General features: G+C 43.0%; 1 protein-coding gene across 1 annotated transcript; it reads left to right on the forward strand.

Moving 5' to 3' along the window:
- Positions 1-684: 684 nt before the first annotated feature.
- On the forward strand, positions 685-13,685 carry quoa (quattro a; the record flags this gene model as incomplete). The annotated part of the gene is made up of 26 exons (XM_080031693.1): positions 685-741; positions 849-1,046; positions 1,231-1,978; positions 2,558-2,854; positions 3,308-3,487; positions 3,617-3,811; positions 4,073-4,193; positions 4,335-4,428; positions 4,533-4,619; positions 4,973-5,089; positions 5,207-5,305; positions 5,559-5,710; positions 6,208-6,346; positions 6,542-6,664; positions 6,756-6,953; positions 7,155-7,846; positions 8,480-8,917; positions 9,347-9,596; positions 9,878-9,967; positions 10,280-10,606; positions 10,691-10,861; positions 11,065-11,236; positions 11,352-11,541; positions 12,141-12,370; positions 12,719-12,958; positions 13,621-13,685. 26 exons carry the CDS (start codon positions 685-687, stop codon positions 13,683-13,685), a joined length of 5,670 nt encoding a protein of 1,889 aa, XP_079887819.1.
- Between the last annotated feature and the right edge of the window lie 1,999 nt (positions 13,686-15,684).

The raw sequence follows: 15,684 nt of genomic DNA on the forward strand, positions 1-15,684 counted from the left end.
AGCCTCAGCCATGCATACAATAACCCCCAAGGTCTCCTGCTGTGGCCTTTGCTGGGCTAAATAAAGCAGGGCCTAAAAGTGGGAAGCAGGCCATGAGTTCAGGTCAAAGGGAATGTGAAACCATAAACCAGGACGTTTGAGACTGGCCATTACACCCTGTGTTTACTTGGATGTGTGCTGTCAGGCTGGCTGACTATATGTTTAATGTTGAGCACAGAGTGTTTGTGTTTGTGGAGCTATTCTCTCAGCAGGTCACAAGGTTGAGGACAAGGCCTGTGTAATTTACTGTTGGATGCCTGTGAGATGAAGGGGGCTCCAGGTTTCCTGTTGTGTAGCATCAATGTACATTTAGGGAATCTAAGTTAACACTAATTTTATCATGTCATTTTAGAATGTTAAGCTTTTCTTTGTATCATCCTTTGATTTTAAATTAAATATCATGGTAATTGTTTTGGTGTTATTGTGGTTGTTGGGAGTGGGGTCATGGGGATTGCACCCAAACGAAGACAGCATTATATAAGGATATATTATTTATTGGGAAAGCAAGACTTACGAACCGTTACTGGTGGGCAGACAAAACTGTAGAGGTATGGGCATGATGAAGTTTGCAAACTGACATTCAGGGGCAAGTGGCTTGTGTACTTCGATGGAGACACAAAGCAAACAGCCCAGGGACAGGGTAGGATGACGGCCAGACGGATAGAGTGTATATGGGCTGGAGAGCAGATGACTAAAGGTCCAGTAAGCTCGGTCAACTTTTGTTGACAAGTATAGCATGTGCATATTGCACCCAGAGAGCATGGCCAAACATCTCTTTAACCTCTGCTTTCTCTCTCTTGTGTTTTCAGAATCTTGATTCTTTGGAGGGCTCGATCCAGAACCTGCTGTCGGTGCTGTACCCGCCCTTTGAAGCCACTGCCCCAACTCTGCTCAGCCAGCTCTTCCAAATCATTGACAGTCGTTATAAGGGAGATGCCTTGCGGAGCTTGCTGGACTTTCTGGTCCCAGCCAAGCACATCTTAGACACTGTGCAGCAGGCTGCATGTGTAAGTCACTGTCTTGTACAATGGTGTGCTAATTTCAGATTCTGCATAGACATACATTCACTACATTATACATGAGTAATAAAGAAGATCCTGTTGCCAGAATTAATATCATAATAAAATTAGACAAAAATGTTCATGTACTTTTAACACTCCATATACTTTCATTCTCTTTGTACCCTTTTAGGCTCAGTACTCTGATGTACTTTTCCTGTGTGAAGGCTGGCCACTGTGTTTGCGTGACCAGGTTGTCGTCCATCTCGCTCCCATCGACCCCCTGCTACTTCAGCCTGGCGACTTTTACCTCCAGGTGGCACCATTTTGTGACCAATCAGCTCGCATCGTGGTCTGCAGTCTCCTGGAAGAGGAGGGGCTTACACAGGAGGTAGTTGAGGAGACTCCAATCCCTGAAACATCCTATCCTTGTGTATTCAGGCGTGACTGGTTAGAGGAGTTCAACCAGGGGCGCCATGGAAAGCCTCTCAGCCACTGTCTGCTCGCCACACAGCAGGGCGTGGTGAGGTTACCATGGGAACAGGTGGCCGTGCCTGAGTTTGTGAAGGTGCCACTGTGTGCTGGGAGTAGCATGGCCTCTGCTCCTCCCTCACATCCTTCTTTACCACCTCCGCTTCCTCATCCTCCACCACCTCCTCCTCATGTTCCTGAGACTTCTCCATCAAATTGTTCATTTCCTCTTTCTACTACAAAGGAATCTGCACCAAAACAGTATCCTGTAACCATAAAGAATTCTTCTTCCCATCATTCTCCTTTCTCTGTGGAGACCAGAATATGTCCAGCGAAGCACGGCATTGCTGTGTCACTGCGCCTGGTGGATACTAGGCTGGTCAGAACCAAAGACACTGAAACAGAGCCCAGGCCTATTGGCTGGGTGTCCCCTAATACCTGGGACAGCTGCTTTACTGGGACGGATCCAAGTACAGCTGCAAAAACAAGCACTGTTTCAGGTACATGCACCCTTGCACATGGAAATGCAAACGTGTTTAAAGGCAAAGATAAGGGTGTCATTGTTTCTGAAAATATAGGGCAATATATGAACAATAAAAATAAAGACAGGAGTGAGAAAGCAGGTGGCTCTGTTGCAGAAGGGCAATATAAAGATAATCTGCCGGCAACTATGCTTTTTACTAGAGCTCAGTCGGGAACTGAAGAACAACAGAAATCGGAAGTGCAAATGCAACCACGCGCACAAATAGAAGCACAAATGGAAAGATATCCACACAGACAAGGTCAAATGCAACCGCATGCACAAATGGAGTCTTACAGCCAAACGCTAAGACCACCAAACAGCACAAAAACACAGTCACAAGCACATGTGCAGTTACCTACAAAACCACAAACACAAAGTCATTCTGCATCGGAGGCTGCTGTATCATTACGGCTCAACATGTCCACAGAACGTGGACCTCCATCTGCTCTTCACCATTCCCAATCCCCTCACCCTGACCCTGACTCCTTTGAACCCTCTGAATGTGTCCGCACTGTCTGGTTCTCAGAGAAACCCTGTACCCCGTGCATGAAGAGAAGACAAGGCGGAATGGTCTCCAGAGCTCAAGAGCTGAGGTGTCGATACAGGGAATCTTACCAGGCTGCTATACAAAACCCTGTCAACTTTGTACGGGAGAAACAGAGGGGGAATATATTCTCTGTGGTGGAGGAAGATGGCGATTTCTCCCTGTGTGATGACAGACTACCAGACATTGACACAGGGGACCCATGGTGCAGAGCTCAAGGAATGCGGTTTGATCCTGGGATGCAACACCAGTCTCCTTCCTCGGTCTCTGGAGCTTTCTGTAAGGAGTCAGGAGAAAAGAACACTGTTCCATATTGGAAAACAGGAGATACGAATACTGCCCCCTGCATGGATTACAGGAGAACCAATGTTCTAAAATGCGATGGACTATCAGAACAGACAACTGAAACGACCACCCTGCCATTTAGGGAACCAAGGGATGCACACTCCGCAAGGGCTTATGGCGATTTACACAATGTGAATGGGAAACATTTAGCAGCAGGAACGATGGTTAGAACAAATAGAGTTTTGTTAAATGATCCTAAACAGTCTGCCAAACACCCAGTTAGTTCAAGTGAAAATTCAGTGATGAACATGACTCTCAAGCCTCGTGAACGGCAACAAAGCAGAACCAATTCCATGGGAGTGAGTTCAAATGTATCTAAGCCTCTGTTAGCTCCACCGAACAGAAGGGAATCCATGTCAGATGGACGATGTTCATCCCTCTCCACAGCTGTGGTGGACACTTCAGAGAGGTGTCAGTTGGTCATTGTTGAAGGTCAAAATGTTAGGAGAAGAGAAAAGATTGACTCCTGTGCAGAAATTCCCCAGCTGCATGTGGTCAAATGTAAAAACAGCACAGCCTTTCGACTGGTTTCACCTAAGCTCAACAGGAGGAAGATGACCGTTCCAGGTACATGATAATGTTGTTCTTAATACATATTCTGCTGCTATTTGATCTTCAGCATTGAGGTTGTATTAGGTTAATTTGAAGATTGTTCACTGCCAGATCCCTTCACCAAAATGTATCCACTTTCTACAGATAACAGTGCGCCGACCATAACCAGGAGAAATGGCAATCAGTCAGAGAACCCATCAGAGACACATCTACCTCCAACTGCAGAGACGCAGAAGATATCCCAGCCTGCCTCTGCTCGTCCCAGACCTGACCACCTTCCCCTGGGATCTCCAGACCCCAGAGCCCACCCACTCTATCTAGGAGTTGCCTCTCTCACAGGTAAGTTAGTGTGAAACACGGTATATGGTGGTGGAGTGGCAGTGGTGGATTTATATTAGGACTTAGGGTTAAGGTAAACAATTCAAATGTAAAATAAAAGGAATGCTTTACGTGGCTGCAATATGAGGACATGGTGGCATCAAGTGCCACGAAAACATCTCTATCCTCTCCCTGTTGGGGACAAGTCAGGAGGCTACTGGACCTTCTCGGAGAGAACAGCATTTTAGATGTTTCCTGACCTGCCCTCTCTTACCCCTTCAGGCGGCAAAGACAGGACAGGCAGGGCAATAGTTGAGCTCTATGGAGACCACCAGGGATGGAGATCTGCTATAACAAGCCAGGAGCTCTTCCAGATGCTGCTCTACTTCCACTCTATCACCAGGTAAACTACACGTCATCAATTAATGAATTAAGTTATACATTGTACATTTGAAGTCATGCTGGAAGAAATGTTTAACATGGGGTCTGTTTAATTGTGGTCACTGTTGTACACACAAATGTGCCTCTATATCTCTGTATCTAGGAGAGAAATCAGAGAAGCTGGAATGACGCTCATTTTCAATGCAAAGAAGACAATTCCTCAACCACAGCTTTATAAGGCCTTGATGACGCTTCAGGTAGGGAGCACAGCAACTTTGGCGTAACAGCTGACTACAGCAGGTCAGAGTTAACTGTTGTTCACGGCTGGAGAGCAGTTATGGTGTGTGTTCCACTGTTGCAGGAGCAGTCTCCCCAGGCAGTAAACAGCTTGGTTCTGCTGGTGGACAAGGAGAACAGTCTTCGACCAGAGCGATGTCCCGGCATCCAGGTCACCTTTTTCCCTCTTTACTATCTTCATTATAAGACTTTGCATGTGGAGAAACAACCCTGTTTGGTTCCCCAAAATAGCAATTAATCATAGTAGGCTCATATCTTTCATAAAGGTGTGTGTTTTTCTAGCTATGCTAACATTTTGCTTTAGAGATGGCTGTGTCGGTTAGTCACATCACTATGGATCCAGACTAAAGTAACGATAAAAATATGACTTACATGGTTCCCAGAAGAGGAATAACTAATGAAGTTTTGAAACTTCGAGGTTGTTTGATATGTATAGTGATGTAAGAACATTTCTGCACTGTAGCTGTGAAAACATGTTTATGATTTACTTTTGCCCAAAAGCAGACTGAAGTGGTTACATCGATGAAAGCCTTGTTCAAGCTGGTGGAGGTGAGTCAGCTGAGCTCGCGTCTGGATGGTGCGCTGTCTCACCGCCACCGTGAGTGGATGGAGCTTCACCAGGTGAGACTGCACATCTCACTGTCTCTCTCTCTGTCTTTCCTTTCCTCTCTTCTCACCAGTAGCACGCGTTGTTTCTTTGCTGATAATTTGCTCAATTCCACATCTCCCATTCTCTAGAAACTTTTCCCATTTGTCTCTGACCTTCATGAAGTGTCTATCCTCCTGCTGAGAGCCATCAGTAGGTTAGAGGAGCCCCAGAGGAAGGACACTGTAGAGGTAACTTAATGCTGTCCTTTGACTGCTTTCTTGTGGGTTTATCCTGAGTTGTGTAACTGTGTCTGATGATAATAAGAGTACTGATTATACAGTACATTGCAGGGTATGCTTCTGTAGCCACAAGAAAGGATTGAGGACAGGCTTTTAAGATTATCTTAACAAAATAGCAGCACAAGTCTTATCAACAAAATTTGTGAAAAGAAGGAGTTACTTCAATACTTGCTGATCTTCAAATGTTTCTTTGTCTATCCAGGGTGTGCAGCAGTGCATGACAGACCGGAGGACTCTGATGAGGGACGTTCTGGAGGACAGCCGATTGGTCAGTCTACAGAGGGAGGGCGGGGCTATCCTGGCACGGCTGAGGAAGGAGAGTGACCTCAAATACCCCCACTGCGATGACTTCAGGTAAACAAATGTATAACAACACAGGTATTGGCTCACAGTGGTACAGTGGTTTTTGAGGTGAACTTGTTTACATGACCTTTGATGCCCTGTAATTCAATATTCTTGCTGAAAATAAACCACTAGACTGAACATAATCCTGCCAATCACCACCACACAAACATACCCTCCGCTGGCAGAGCTTATTAAATTGAGCAGCTATAGTGCGCTTTCAGGCTAATTATTACAGACAGCAACAAATATTCCAATAGAAACCTATTGTGAGGGCACACCATCATATGTTGATAATATCAAATTGTTTCCTTCAAATTTGTGCAGAATTTGTGCTAAAGCTAAAAATTGAAATTAAAAGAGCAAAATGTTTACGTGCCACAAATAACTGTTTTAGGGCAGATTTTTACATATCCCTATGTTGCCTTATTCTCCATTCAAATCTTCTCCTGGAAATCCAGTTACTAATTTTATCTCAAGCCCGGGATCTGTCTTTTCCCTTCATGCAGTGATGCAGTGGACTCTGTGACCAGTCTGTACAATCACGTGGAGGAGCAGGCTCACAACCTCGTGCAGAGGTCCAACCTGTCACTGGAACACCTGGATTATCTGCTGCAACTCAGAGAGATGGAGGGACACTTCATGCAGGTACATTATAATAGCTTTCCATTGAATCTGCCCCCTGATGTTCAGATTAATGGACCTTACTCTCAAAATACATGTATATTATGCTTGGTAACAAAACAATTGGCCTAAAGGATCATTATGGATCAGGTATACTATAGAGTTTACGTGAATATGTACATGCTCATACAACAACAAACGCACCTTCCATCCTTGCAGATGCAACAGTGGTTTAAAGTAGAGGGAGAGCGCCACCTGCTGGAGGCCCAATCAGTCGAGGACTCAGGAGACCGAATGGAGCAAATCCTCAACAGCTTCACTGCTTTTCTGATTGAAGCTAATGTGAGTCTAAGTTTTCTTGGGCCTCTCATTCTGCCTGCATTTGTGTTTCTCTGGCCGTCCACCTGTCTAAATCTCTGTCTGTGTTATTCAGGACCGAAGGCACCACGCCATGACGTTAGTGTCAGAGGCAGAGCGACTTCAACAGAGTGGGTTCTCCTACCCAGAGACTGAGGTTTTCTGGCCTCTAGTCTGCACCTTTAAGTCAGACCTGGAGGAATTTCTTTGCAGGGCAGAGGCATGCGGCAGGGAGCTGCAGGTCATGGTCAACGTGTGTGATTTCTGTGAGCAGGTTGGTGTGAGATCAGAATTCTGAATTCAAGCGCACATTTATCCGTGCAAGTTTGGGCCCAAAACCCACAGATACATCTCTTCTGTACTTCAGATAATTTTATTTTTGTGCAATATCATGTTGCTCTAGGGAAAAGGAAAATAAAAAGGTGCACTTTTGTTGAATGAATATTAAAATAAAATCTGTTTAATCCACTAACAGGCTACAGCTCTGGCCAATGAATGCATTGAATACCTGAGTCAAGACCATGACCAGAATACAACAACTGTCAATCAAACAAACACTCTGCCAATACAACAACAGAACCAAAACTCTGGACCAAGCGCTTCACCCCTTTGCCCGACTGATATTCCCGCAGCACAAGGCTCAGGCCCAGGCACCACCAGTGCTTTGCTATCAGGAAACGACATCCTCCAGATCTTCCTGGACAGGTTCCTCCAGTTCAGCCTAGAGAGATTTCAGGAGGTGAAGGACCAGGCCAGCGCCCTGCGGAGCTCCAGGGGGATGCGGGTCTGGAACGTAGCCTGGCTGAGATGCCAGGAGGCCAGGCAGCTGCTTCAGGAGAGGATGCGGGGTGCGGATGAGGTTTTCTACCAACAACCTGACTCCAGCAGCTTGAGTGGACGTCATTATATTGATGTGGTGAGCACCAATGTTCCGACACCGTCTCCTGGTGGCCAGAGTCTGGTGGTACAATCAACCCCTGGGCCTCGGCACCGGCAGTGGGAGGGCATCATATCAGGAGAGGTGGATTTAGAGAAGAGAAGGCCAATCCTGGGAAGCAACAACGCTATTTCAACATCTGTAGCCTGTTGTGTCAGTGTCAAACCTGAGGATCAGAGTGAAGCTGGAACCAGCCAGGGGTCGAAGGTTCCTCCACAGTCAACTCAAAGGTAATTGTGTTGGTCCAGACAGTAGTTTTAATTATTGTGTCAGTTGTAACCCTTTTTGTTATTAATTAGCCAGACCCAGTGAAACGTAAAGTCACTATTCCCAGTCAGGGAAATCCCAATAGCATTAACAATAGGCTATTAACACCTAGAATTTGTGAAAATGACATTACAAAGGGGTTTACAATTAATTAGTTAGATCTTAAAGGTACAATGTGTAGAACTTATTAGCACCAACAGAAATTGAATATAATATTCAGAAGTATGATTTTATTTATAGCTAGTGAGTGTCTGCCCGTAATGCGCCTGTTGGAAGATGAAACAGAAGTATAATTGAATAAATAACTAAATACATCTTCACCTTATCACTTGATTTTGTGAAAAAACTTAAGGCAGTGGTGGATGATGCCATCGTAAGTTACTAGGTTTTTGTCCTTGAAAGCCACCAGAGCTTCTGTAAATTCTCCAAAAGGGAGGGAGCCTCGAAATCTTACCTTTATATTCCGCTAAATACTTCGATATATACTGTATTACACACTGTATCTTTAAGTCTAGTTCTTGAGACCCTTTAAATGGCCGTGCTGAAAGGATAGACATTCGGTTCTGACTGAGTGTTGGTGTCTTACTTATGAACAGGTCAGCGAGGAGGACAGAGAGGGAGACGAGGCGGAGACAGACGAGGAGCGAGAGAGACGCGGCTGCTCTGTCTCAGTCCCACACCGTCGGCTGCCAGTGGTTTCCATGGGGACGAGGTCTTAGAGTGAGGTCGGTGAGCCAGGATTCTTGTGCTGCTGTAGGAGAATCAACAGCAGGTTCCCCCAGCCCTCCAGAGCAGAGGGCCAGACCCCCCTCATCCTGCTCCCACCACGGACAGCCGTCATGTCGCATCCTCCAGGAGGCTCAGAAGTTCCAACTCTCCCGCCACGGAAGCTTCTGCTCACAAGACTCCTGTGTGAGCGACCAGGGGGCTGCAGTGGGTGATGGGACTTCGTGCTGCAAACACTCCAGCCTGCCCACTAGATACGAGGGAGCTTTTGGTTTGGCAAGTCCCCAGGCGAGTGCCAGCAATGCACTGTAAGTTTACTACATGTGGGTTGAAATTTGCTTGCATAACGGATAAAAAAATATGAATAATCGACATTTGATTTGCATGATAATATTCTGTTAGTTGAAAGTTGTATTAATCGTCTTGGTGGGATTAAATGTGCTCTCTTCTGTCTTTCTAAGCTTGCAATGAAGTACTAAAGGTATTGTCTCTTCTGATTCTCTTTTGCTTCTCTTTCTCTGCTTGTCAACGTGGATGGAATACTGAGCAGGCCTATAGAAGCCGACCATCTGTTTACAGTTACTTCTTTCTCATTGGAAAGTTAATGGGCTGAGTCATAAGAAAGTTTTTATGGCTACTGATAACAGGATAATACGCATTGTGTTATTCTTTTTTTTGTGACAAGGTTACGGTCTGCATTTGAAGTGAATAGGTATTTGTTGTGTTTGTGTCACCAGGAGGCTGCAGCGTGTCCTGGAGGAGCTGCTGTTGACAGAGAGGGAGTATGTGCGCTCTCTGGGCTACATCCTGACTCACTACCTCCCCCTGCTGGACAGAGCAGACATCCCACAGGACCTCAGGGGCAAGCGAGGCATCATCTTTGGCAACCTGGAGAAGCTTTACGACTTCCACAGCCGATACTTCCTGCCAGAGCTGGAGGCCTGCCAGAGGGAGCCCGCCATGGTGGCTCGCTGCTTTCTCAGACATGTGAGTAGTAACTATAAATCTGACTGTACTGTAGTGTATCGCATGTATAGAAAAGAATATATTTTTGTACAAAATGTTTAAAATTCTCACTGATTGAGAGATTGATTGGGTTTATTTCTATTTTTAATATTTGTACTATTGAAAGTATGTTAAAAAAAATATTAAACTGAAGATGTTGAATATCTCATGGTAATAATCTCTATTTAAACCTACCTCTGGACATGTGATCCCATCTGTTGGTTTATTAATAAAGTTTTATTGTATGGTTTAACTTTCCACAGAGTGAATGTTTTGGCCTGTATGCTCTGTACAGCAAGAACAAACCTCAGTCAGACGCCCTAATCCTACACCGCCGCCATGACCTCTTCAAGGTCAGTTTGATTGTCCTTTCTTTCTCTCCAATGAAAGATTTCCCATTTTTAATAAATATTACCAAAGCAGACGTTTTTCGTAACTTTAACTGTATACTTACAATACGCAAGCTCTGTCTATCTTACAAATTCTCATTTTGGGACGTTGTATTTGTATACCTGCCTGTCATTTTGGGGGGGAAAAACACATCTAATCTAGAATAACAGACATACCGACAATAATGAATTAACATCTTCAGCTTTGTTGGCTGCAGTAGTCATGCTTTATTTCTCCTAGCTTCACAGTCCCACTTTTCTGGTTTGCGCTCACAGAAGAAGCAGCAGGAGCTGGGGGACATGATGGACCTGTCATCCTACCTGTTGAGGCCCATCCAGAGGATCAGCAAGTACAGCCTCCTATTGCAGGACATGTTTACCCTGTCTGGCTCATACAGACAAAAAGACATGATCCAAGATTCACTGCTCGCCTCTAGTGTGTGTGCACAAAGTGTGTGTGGCCCGGATGCGTACATGCCTGATCTGACGCGCGGCGAGAGGGAGCGGGAGAGGTCCGAGATCGGAGCTGCTGCAGACCTGGTTCGTTTTCAGATGCGTCACGGCAACGATTTGCTCACCATGGACGCCATCCGGGATTGTGATGTAAGATGATGTTACAATGATGGATAAGGCCTGCTTGATACACAGTCATTCAATTCAATTAACAGCTGCTCTCTGCTCAATCAGGTGAATTTGAAAGAGCAAGGCCAGCTCATTCGCCAGGATGAGTTCACAGTTTTCTTCAGGAAGAAGAAATGTATCCGGCGCATCTTTCTCTTTGAAGAGCTCATCCTCTTCAGCAAGACCAAGAAAACAGATATTGGCAATGATGTTTATGTCTACAAGCAGTCATTCAAGGTCTGCACACATTCATATGTATCATAATGATGTTGGTCATCCTTCTTTTTGGCTGTAATTATGTACAGTATATGTGTTTTTCCAGTAGTTTGAAGCCTCCACTATGCTTCCTAGTAATTGGGGGAAAAAAAAGCTTTCTCGTAATTGTAAAAGCCTAACTACATGACATGTTACGGTGTGTTTCTTCGTCTTTTCTCTGTCAGACGAGTGACATCGGGATGACCCACACCTCAAATGTGGGCAGTTTGTGCTTTGAGATCTGGTTCCGCAGGAGAAAAAGAGAGGACACCTACACCCTGAAGGTTTCCAGCATGGAACTGAAGAAGGCCTGGACCTCCGACCTGGAGAAGATTCTGTGGGATCAGGCCAATCATAGTAGAGGTTGTAACAACAACACATCTATTCATTTATGTAGCACATGTACTATACTTTTCACTAAGTGCTTTTTTCAGGTTCATTTAGCAAATTTTGAACATACTTTATGTTGCAGAGCTGCGTCTGCAGGAGAGGGTGTTCATGGGAATGGGCCGCAAACCTTTCATGGACATTCAACCAAGTGATTCTGCCATCTGTGACCGAGCAGTCGGCTATGGCTCGCCTGGGAGAAGTAAGCAGCTGCACACACGAAACGTATCTCCGCATTGTATCTTACATGTCAAACAAGGTTCAGTACCACCATGGTAAAGCCGGATATCACATTCCTTGGCTTTTTCTCTAAGCAAGGCAACCATGGTGCCAGATTTGTGCAAAATGAACGACTTTTTACATTTAGTACAGACATTCATGAACCACAGGTTATGTAATATGTGTGTTGATAACATCATCAAGTTAGAATTGTAATTTTTCCCAAATTTTGGTTTTCTGTTAAACTAATGGAGTTCCCATCAGCCTTAGCTGTGCTTTGTAGCGACTGTTAGCATGCTTACATGCTTAACTGATATTAATTTGCTAAACTGAAATTAAACCTCTTAAACATTAGCATGTTCACATTGGGCGCATGTTAGCATGCTGCTGGTAGCTTTAAGCTTAAGCTACGATGTGCCAAAGTACAGAGCTGCTAGCATGGCTGTTGACCTTTAATCTTGATTTCCAATTTGACCTTTTTTACTTTAAATCTTTTTTTTTTTTGCATCGAATACTTTTTGTTGTTACATTTAACAAAACAAAACTAGCTCAGAATAACTGTAACAGTCATGCTTGTGCCGTCATTGCTCACTGACCCAGCTCCTTATTTTCTATCTATGTTTGTGTCAGTCCCTGTGGCGTGTTGTTCACACAGGAACCTAGAATATCCACGGCCACACTCCATTGGTTCTAGCAGCACCGCCTCCACCACCATCAGCCAATCATCTTCCTCCTCTGGCCGTGGCTCACTGCCCCCTACTGGTTACCCTGGGAACCAGTCTCACGGTGTGGAGACCAGCGCTGCCGTCTGCTCCTCCCTCTCTCCTGAGGCTGTGACTGAAAATGAACTCAACGATCTTCATCTTCATCAGCATCTCCTTCATCGTAACTGTGAACGATGGAGAACTCATCCTCTGAGTGAGTTTGGTGTAGCACCTCTGACTTTAACATTTGTCTTCTGTGAAATACACCAGTTCTAATGTTGATCATTATCAATTTGAATTATGAATTTAGAATGAGCTGAAGTATGAGAGGGTATTTTTCAAGCCACTGCAGCATTGCATTTAACACTACCATTATGCACCATATCTGGACAATGTGGTCAAAAATAAACATCTCAAGGATCTACACATTTTTGGATGCAATTATGCTTATAATTGAAATGTATAGGCATTTCAGAGTGTCAGGTGTAGCACAAACCTCAAAAAGTATCTGTTGTTTTTCCGGCTTTAGTGGACAGCACTGAATCATCTGGAGAATGTCTCAACCTCTTAAGCAGCTCAGACCGCAGCTGCCTGTCTGCCATTGGTGGAGAGGTGGTGGACTCCTCCTCCTCCTACGTATCCCAGAGTCCAAAGCCACCATCACTTTATCGGACCCACAGCCTGAGGAGCAATGGCTCGCCAGCGGTTAAACCAGGTGTTGCCCCCAAACCTCCACATCTGGCTAAAGCTCAGGTGAAAGAGTACCAATGTGACTGGGTGAATTCTAGGCATGTATTTCAATCAATTTAATGTCTGTGTGTCTGTCTGAGCTGATGACAATAAGTCATGACCCAAAATGGTCTCGTCAAATGTTGTTTCTCTAAAGATTGCAATTGTAAAGATCAAGAAAGTCCGAATGTATGTTAGTGTCAAGATGAAAGCTTATTTTCTAGACTTAAACTTTTCTGTTAGCACACTGAAGAACAGTTTTTCGACAGCAATTCCCCAAAGAGATAACTCCCTATTTATTAGCAAGAATTAATGCTATGGGGTTGTTTTATACATACTTGTTAAATGCATTGAAGTATAATATAATATTTGATTTATTGCATTGCAGGGGGACATTATAATTGGAAAATCAACAGAAGTTTAACCGGGGATTCTCTACCAGAGGTGAGAATGGAATTTTCTTGAGTTAAAATAAATTTCAATTTAAGATGGAAAAGTTAAGGGTTATTTTCAAATTTTTATTTCGAGGGATTCTAAAGCCAGATTTCGGAGGTATTTCTATTGCATTGATTTCAATCGTTTTGAATATTTTAAAAACAAATATTTTAAAAACAAACCTTTGTTATTGTTTGCTTAAATTTTTTTACTTTAAAAAAATTATTATTATTAATTAGACATTTTTTACCTTAAATATTGTTGCAGGTCAACGGTCCAACAAACATCCTGTTGGAGATCTACAGTCCCTACAGATGGACCGGTCGGAGTGAAAACATTTACTTTGTGTGTCTTCTCAGACAGTCACACGCCTGTCAACTTTGTCTGGTCACAAGGTCTTGTTTTTATATGGTTTTTGAGGCAATTTATGTTTGTCGTTTTGTCAGTCATATGTCAGCCATTCAAATGTGGTCGTCTTATATCACATATAGGCTGACAAAGAAGAAGAGACTGCTACATGGGTGATGTGTTGAACAGATTCATCGAGTCAGTGATATACAGTAACAGAGTTCTTACCATCAGCTTCTACAGCTACAACGCCTTAAAAACATCCCAAAGAAGATAGCTTTTATTTATTGCTGTGAGCAGGAGCAGCTGAAAATGTGAATTGATTTATCTATCCATTCACATAATGTCACCCAAAATGTTACAGATGTACAGACTGTACTACATGCTGTACTAGTAACTACACATTTAGTTATGAGCAGCAGGCATATGGACCAGCATCTGTATCTGACAGTATACCACACATAGTTATTAATATATAAAACTGTTCTTTTTTTCTACACTTTAAGAGTTTCCTGTTCGTTTCTTTTTTTAAACTTTTGTTTTTCATGTGTCTGCTCTGAGATTCTCACAGCAGTCTTGTATTTATCAGTTAATCAGAAGGGACAGACCACTTGCTTATATGTTTCAACATCTGCATTTATTCTATAAATCCTTCATTCAATGCAGACAGAGGGACTGGGTCGGCTACATAATCATAATGACACAACTGCTGCTACATACTAACAGACATTATATCACGACAAGCTTACAGTCAAAAACACTGTTATTTAGGGTCCACTAATGGTTCCACACTGATCTATGTACCAGCTTTAATTCTCATGAAAATTAATTTAGCATTTTTTTCAGATTATTTAAATGCGTCATTATGTATTTGTGTGTTCTTAACGAGTTATTGATAAATTAAATTATATAACATTTTCATTCTTTTGTAAGCTCTGTTGTTTTATTCCACGCAAAAAGTCCAGTGTACAAATCAAGCAGATCTTGAAAATCTGAGGTCATATTGTCAATCTCTATCTATTTTACTTTAAAGCCACTGTCTTTTTCATGCAATGTCAGGTCCAGGCTTTTGTTGTTTTCTTCCACTTTTTTATTGCTCTCTTGCTTCCCTTCCAAGCTTTTTATTTTATCAATGCGCTGGCCAATGCAAGTGTTTTCTTTCTTTCTTTCTTCTTTTTAGTGTGATTTTGTAAAGTCTCTCCTCGCTGAACTTTGTGCTAACTTTAGGACAGACAGATTGCAGTAACATGAAGAAATGGCTGTAGACTGGGAGGATGCTTCACTTCCGTATCCCACAGACAGAATGAAACCTAAGAATGACAATTTAAGACACATTGCAAAAGTTTTCATTTCCCTTTTTGCAGGTTTTATTTTGGTGCTGAGTACCACCACAGACATATTTGTTCTTTTCTTTGTGTTCATCTGGCTAATTTTGTGGTGGTATTTATTAAATGTCATAGTCATAGCTTTTTTCAGCCTATACTGAACAGCTTTGTTTCTTTAAACTGTGCATCGAATTAGGAAAACAGCAAAGTCAAGCTACAGCTTCATGACTGACCCACAACTTCCTCCAGTCACTTTAAAAAATGTAAAGTCACATCATGCTGATTTGAGAAAAAACGTGTGAAGTATTTTACTGCCTTGCTAAAGTAAAAAGAAGTTGCATAACATTTTTAACTTGATGATGTGTACGTTTTGCATTATAAAAAATGCATTTATCAGTTTTGGATTCATTATGAATTATAACATTTTGTTAATGTTGAATCATACATTAGTATACAGAATGTTGCAGATAAATAATAAATAAATCATTTATGAAAAAATGTAATTTTGGTTGTCGAACTTTTTTTTTAAACCTTCAAGTACATTCTGGCACATGCAGATATGTTTAATGTTTGCTGTTTTGTAATGTAATATGATGGACAGCTCATTGAGTGAAAACAAATATTTTGTGTGGCTTCACAGTCACAAGGCTGTCAACTT

Source organism: Ammodytes marinus (assembly GCF_949987685.1).
Source record: "Ammodytes marinus genome assembly, chromosome: 7".
Classification (NCBI taxonomy): domain Eukaryota; kingdom Metazoa; phylum Chordata; class Actinopteri; order Uranoscopiformes; family Ammodytidae; genus Ammodytes; species Ammodytes marinus.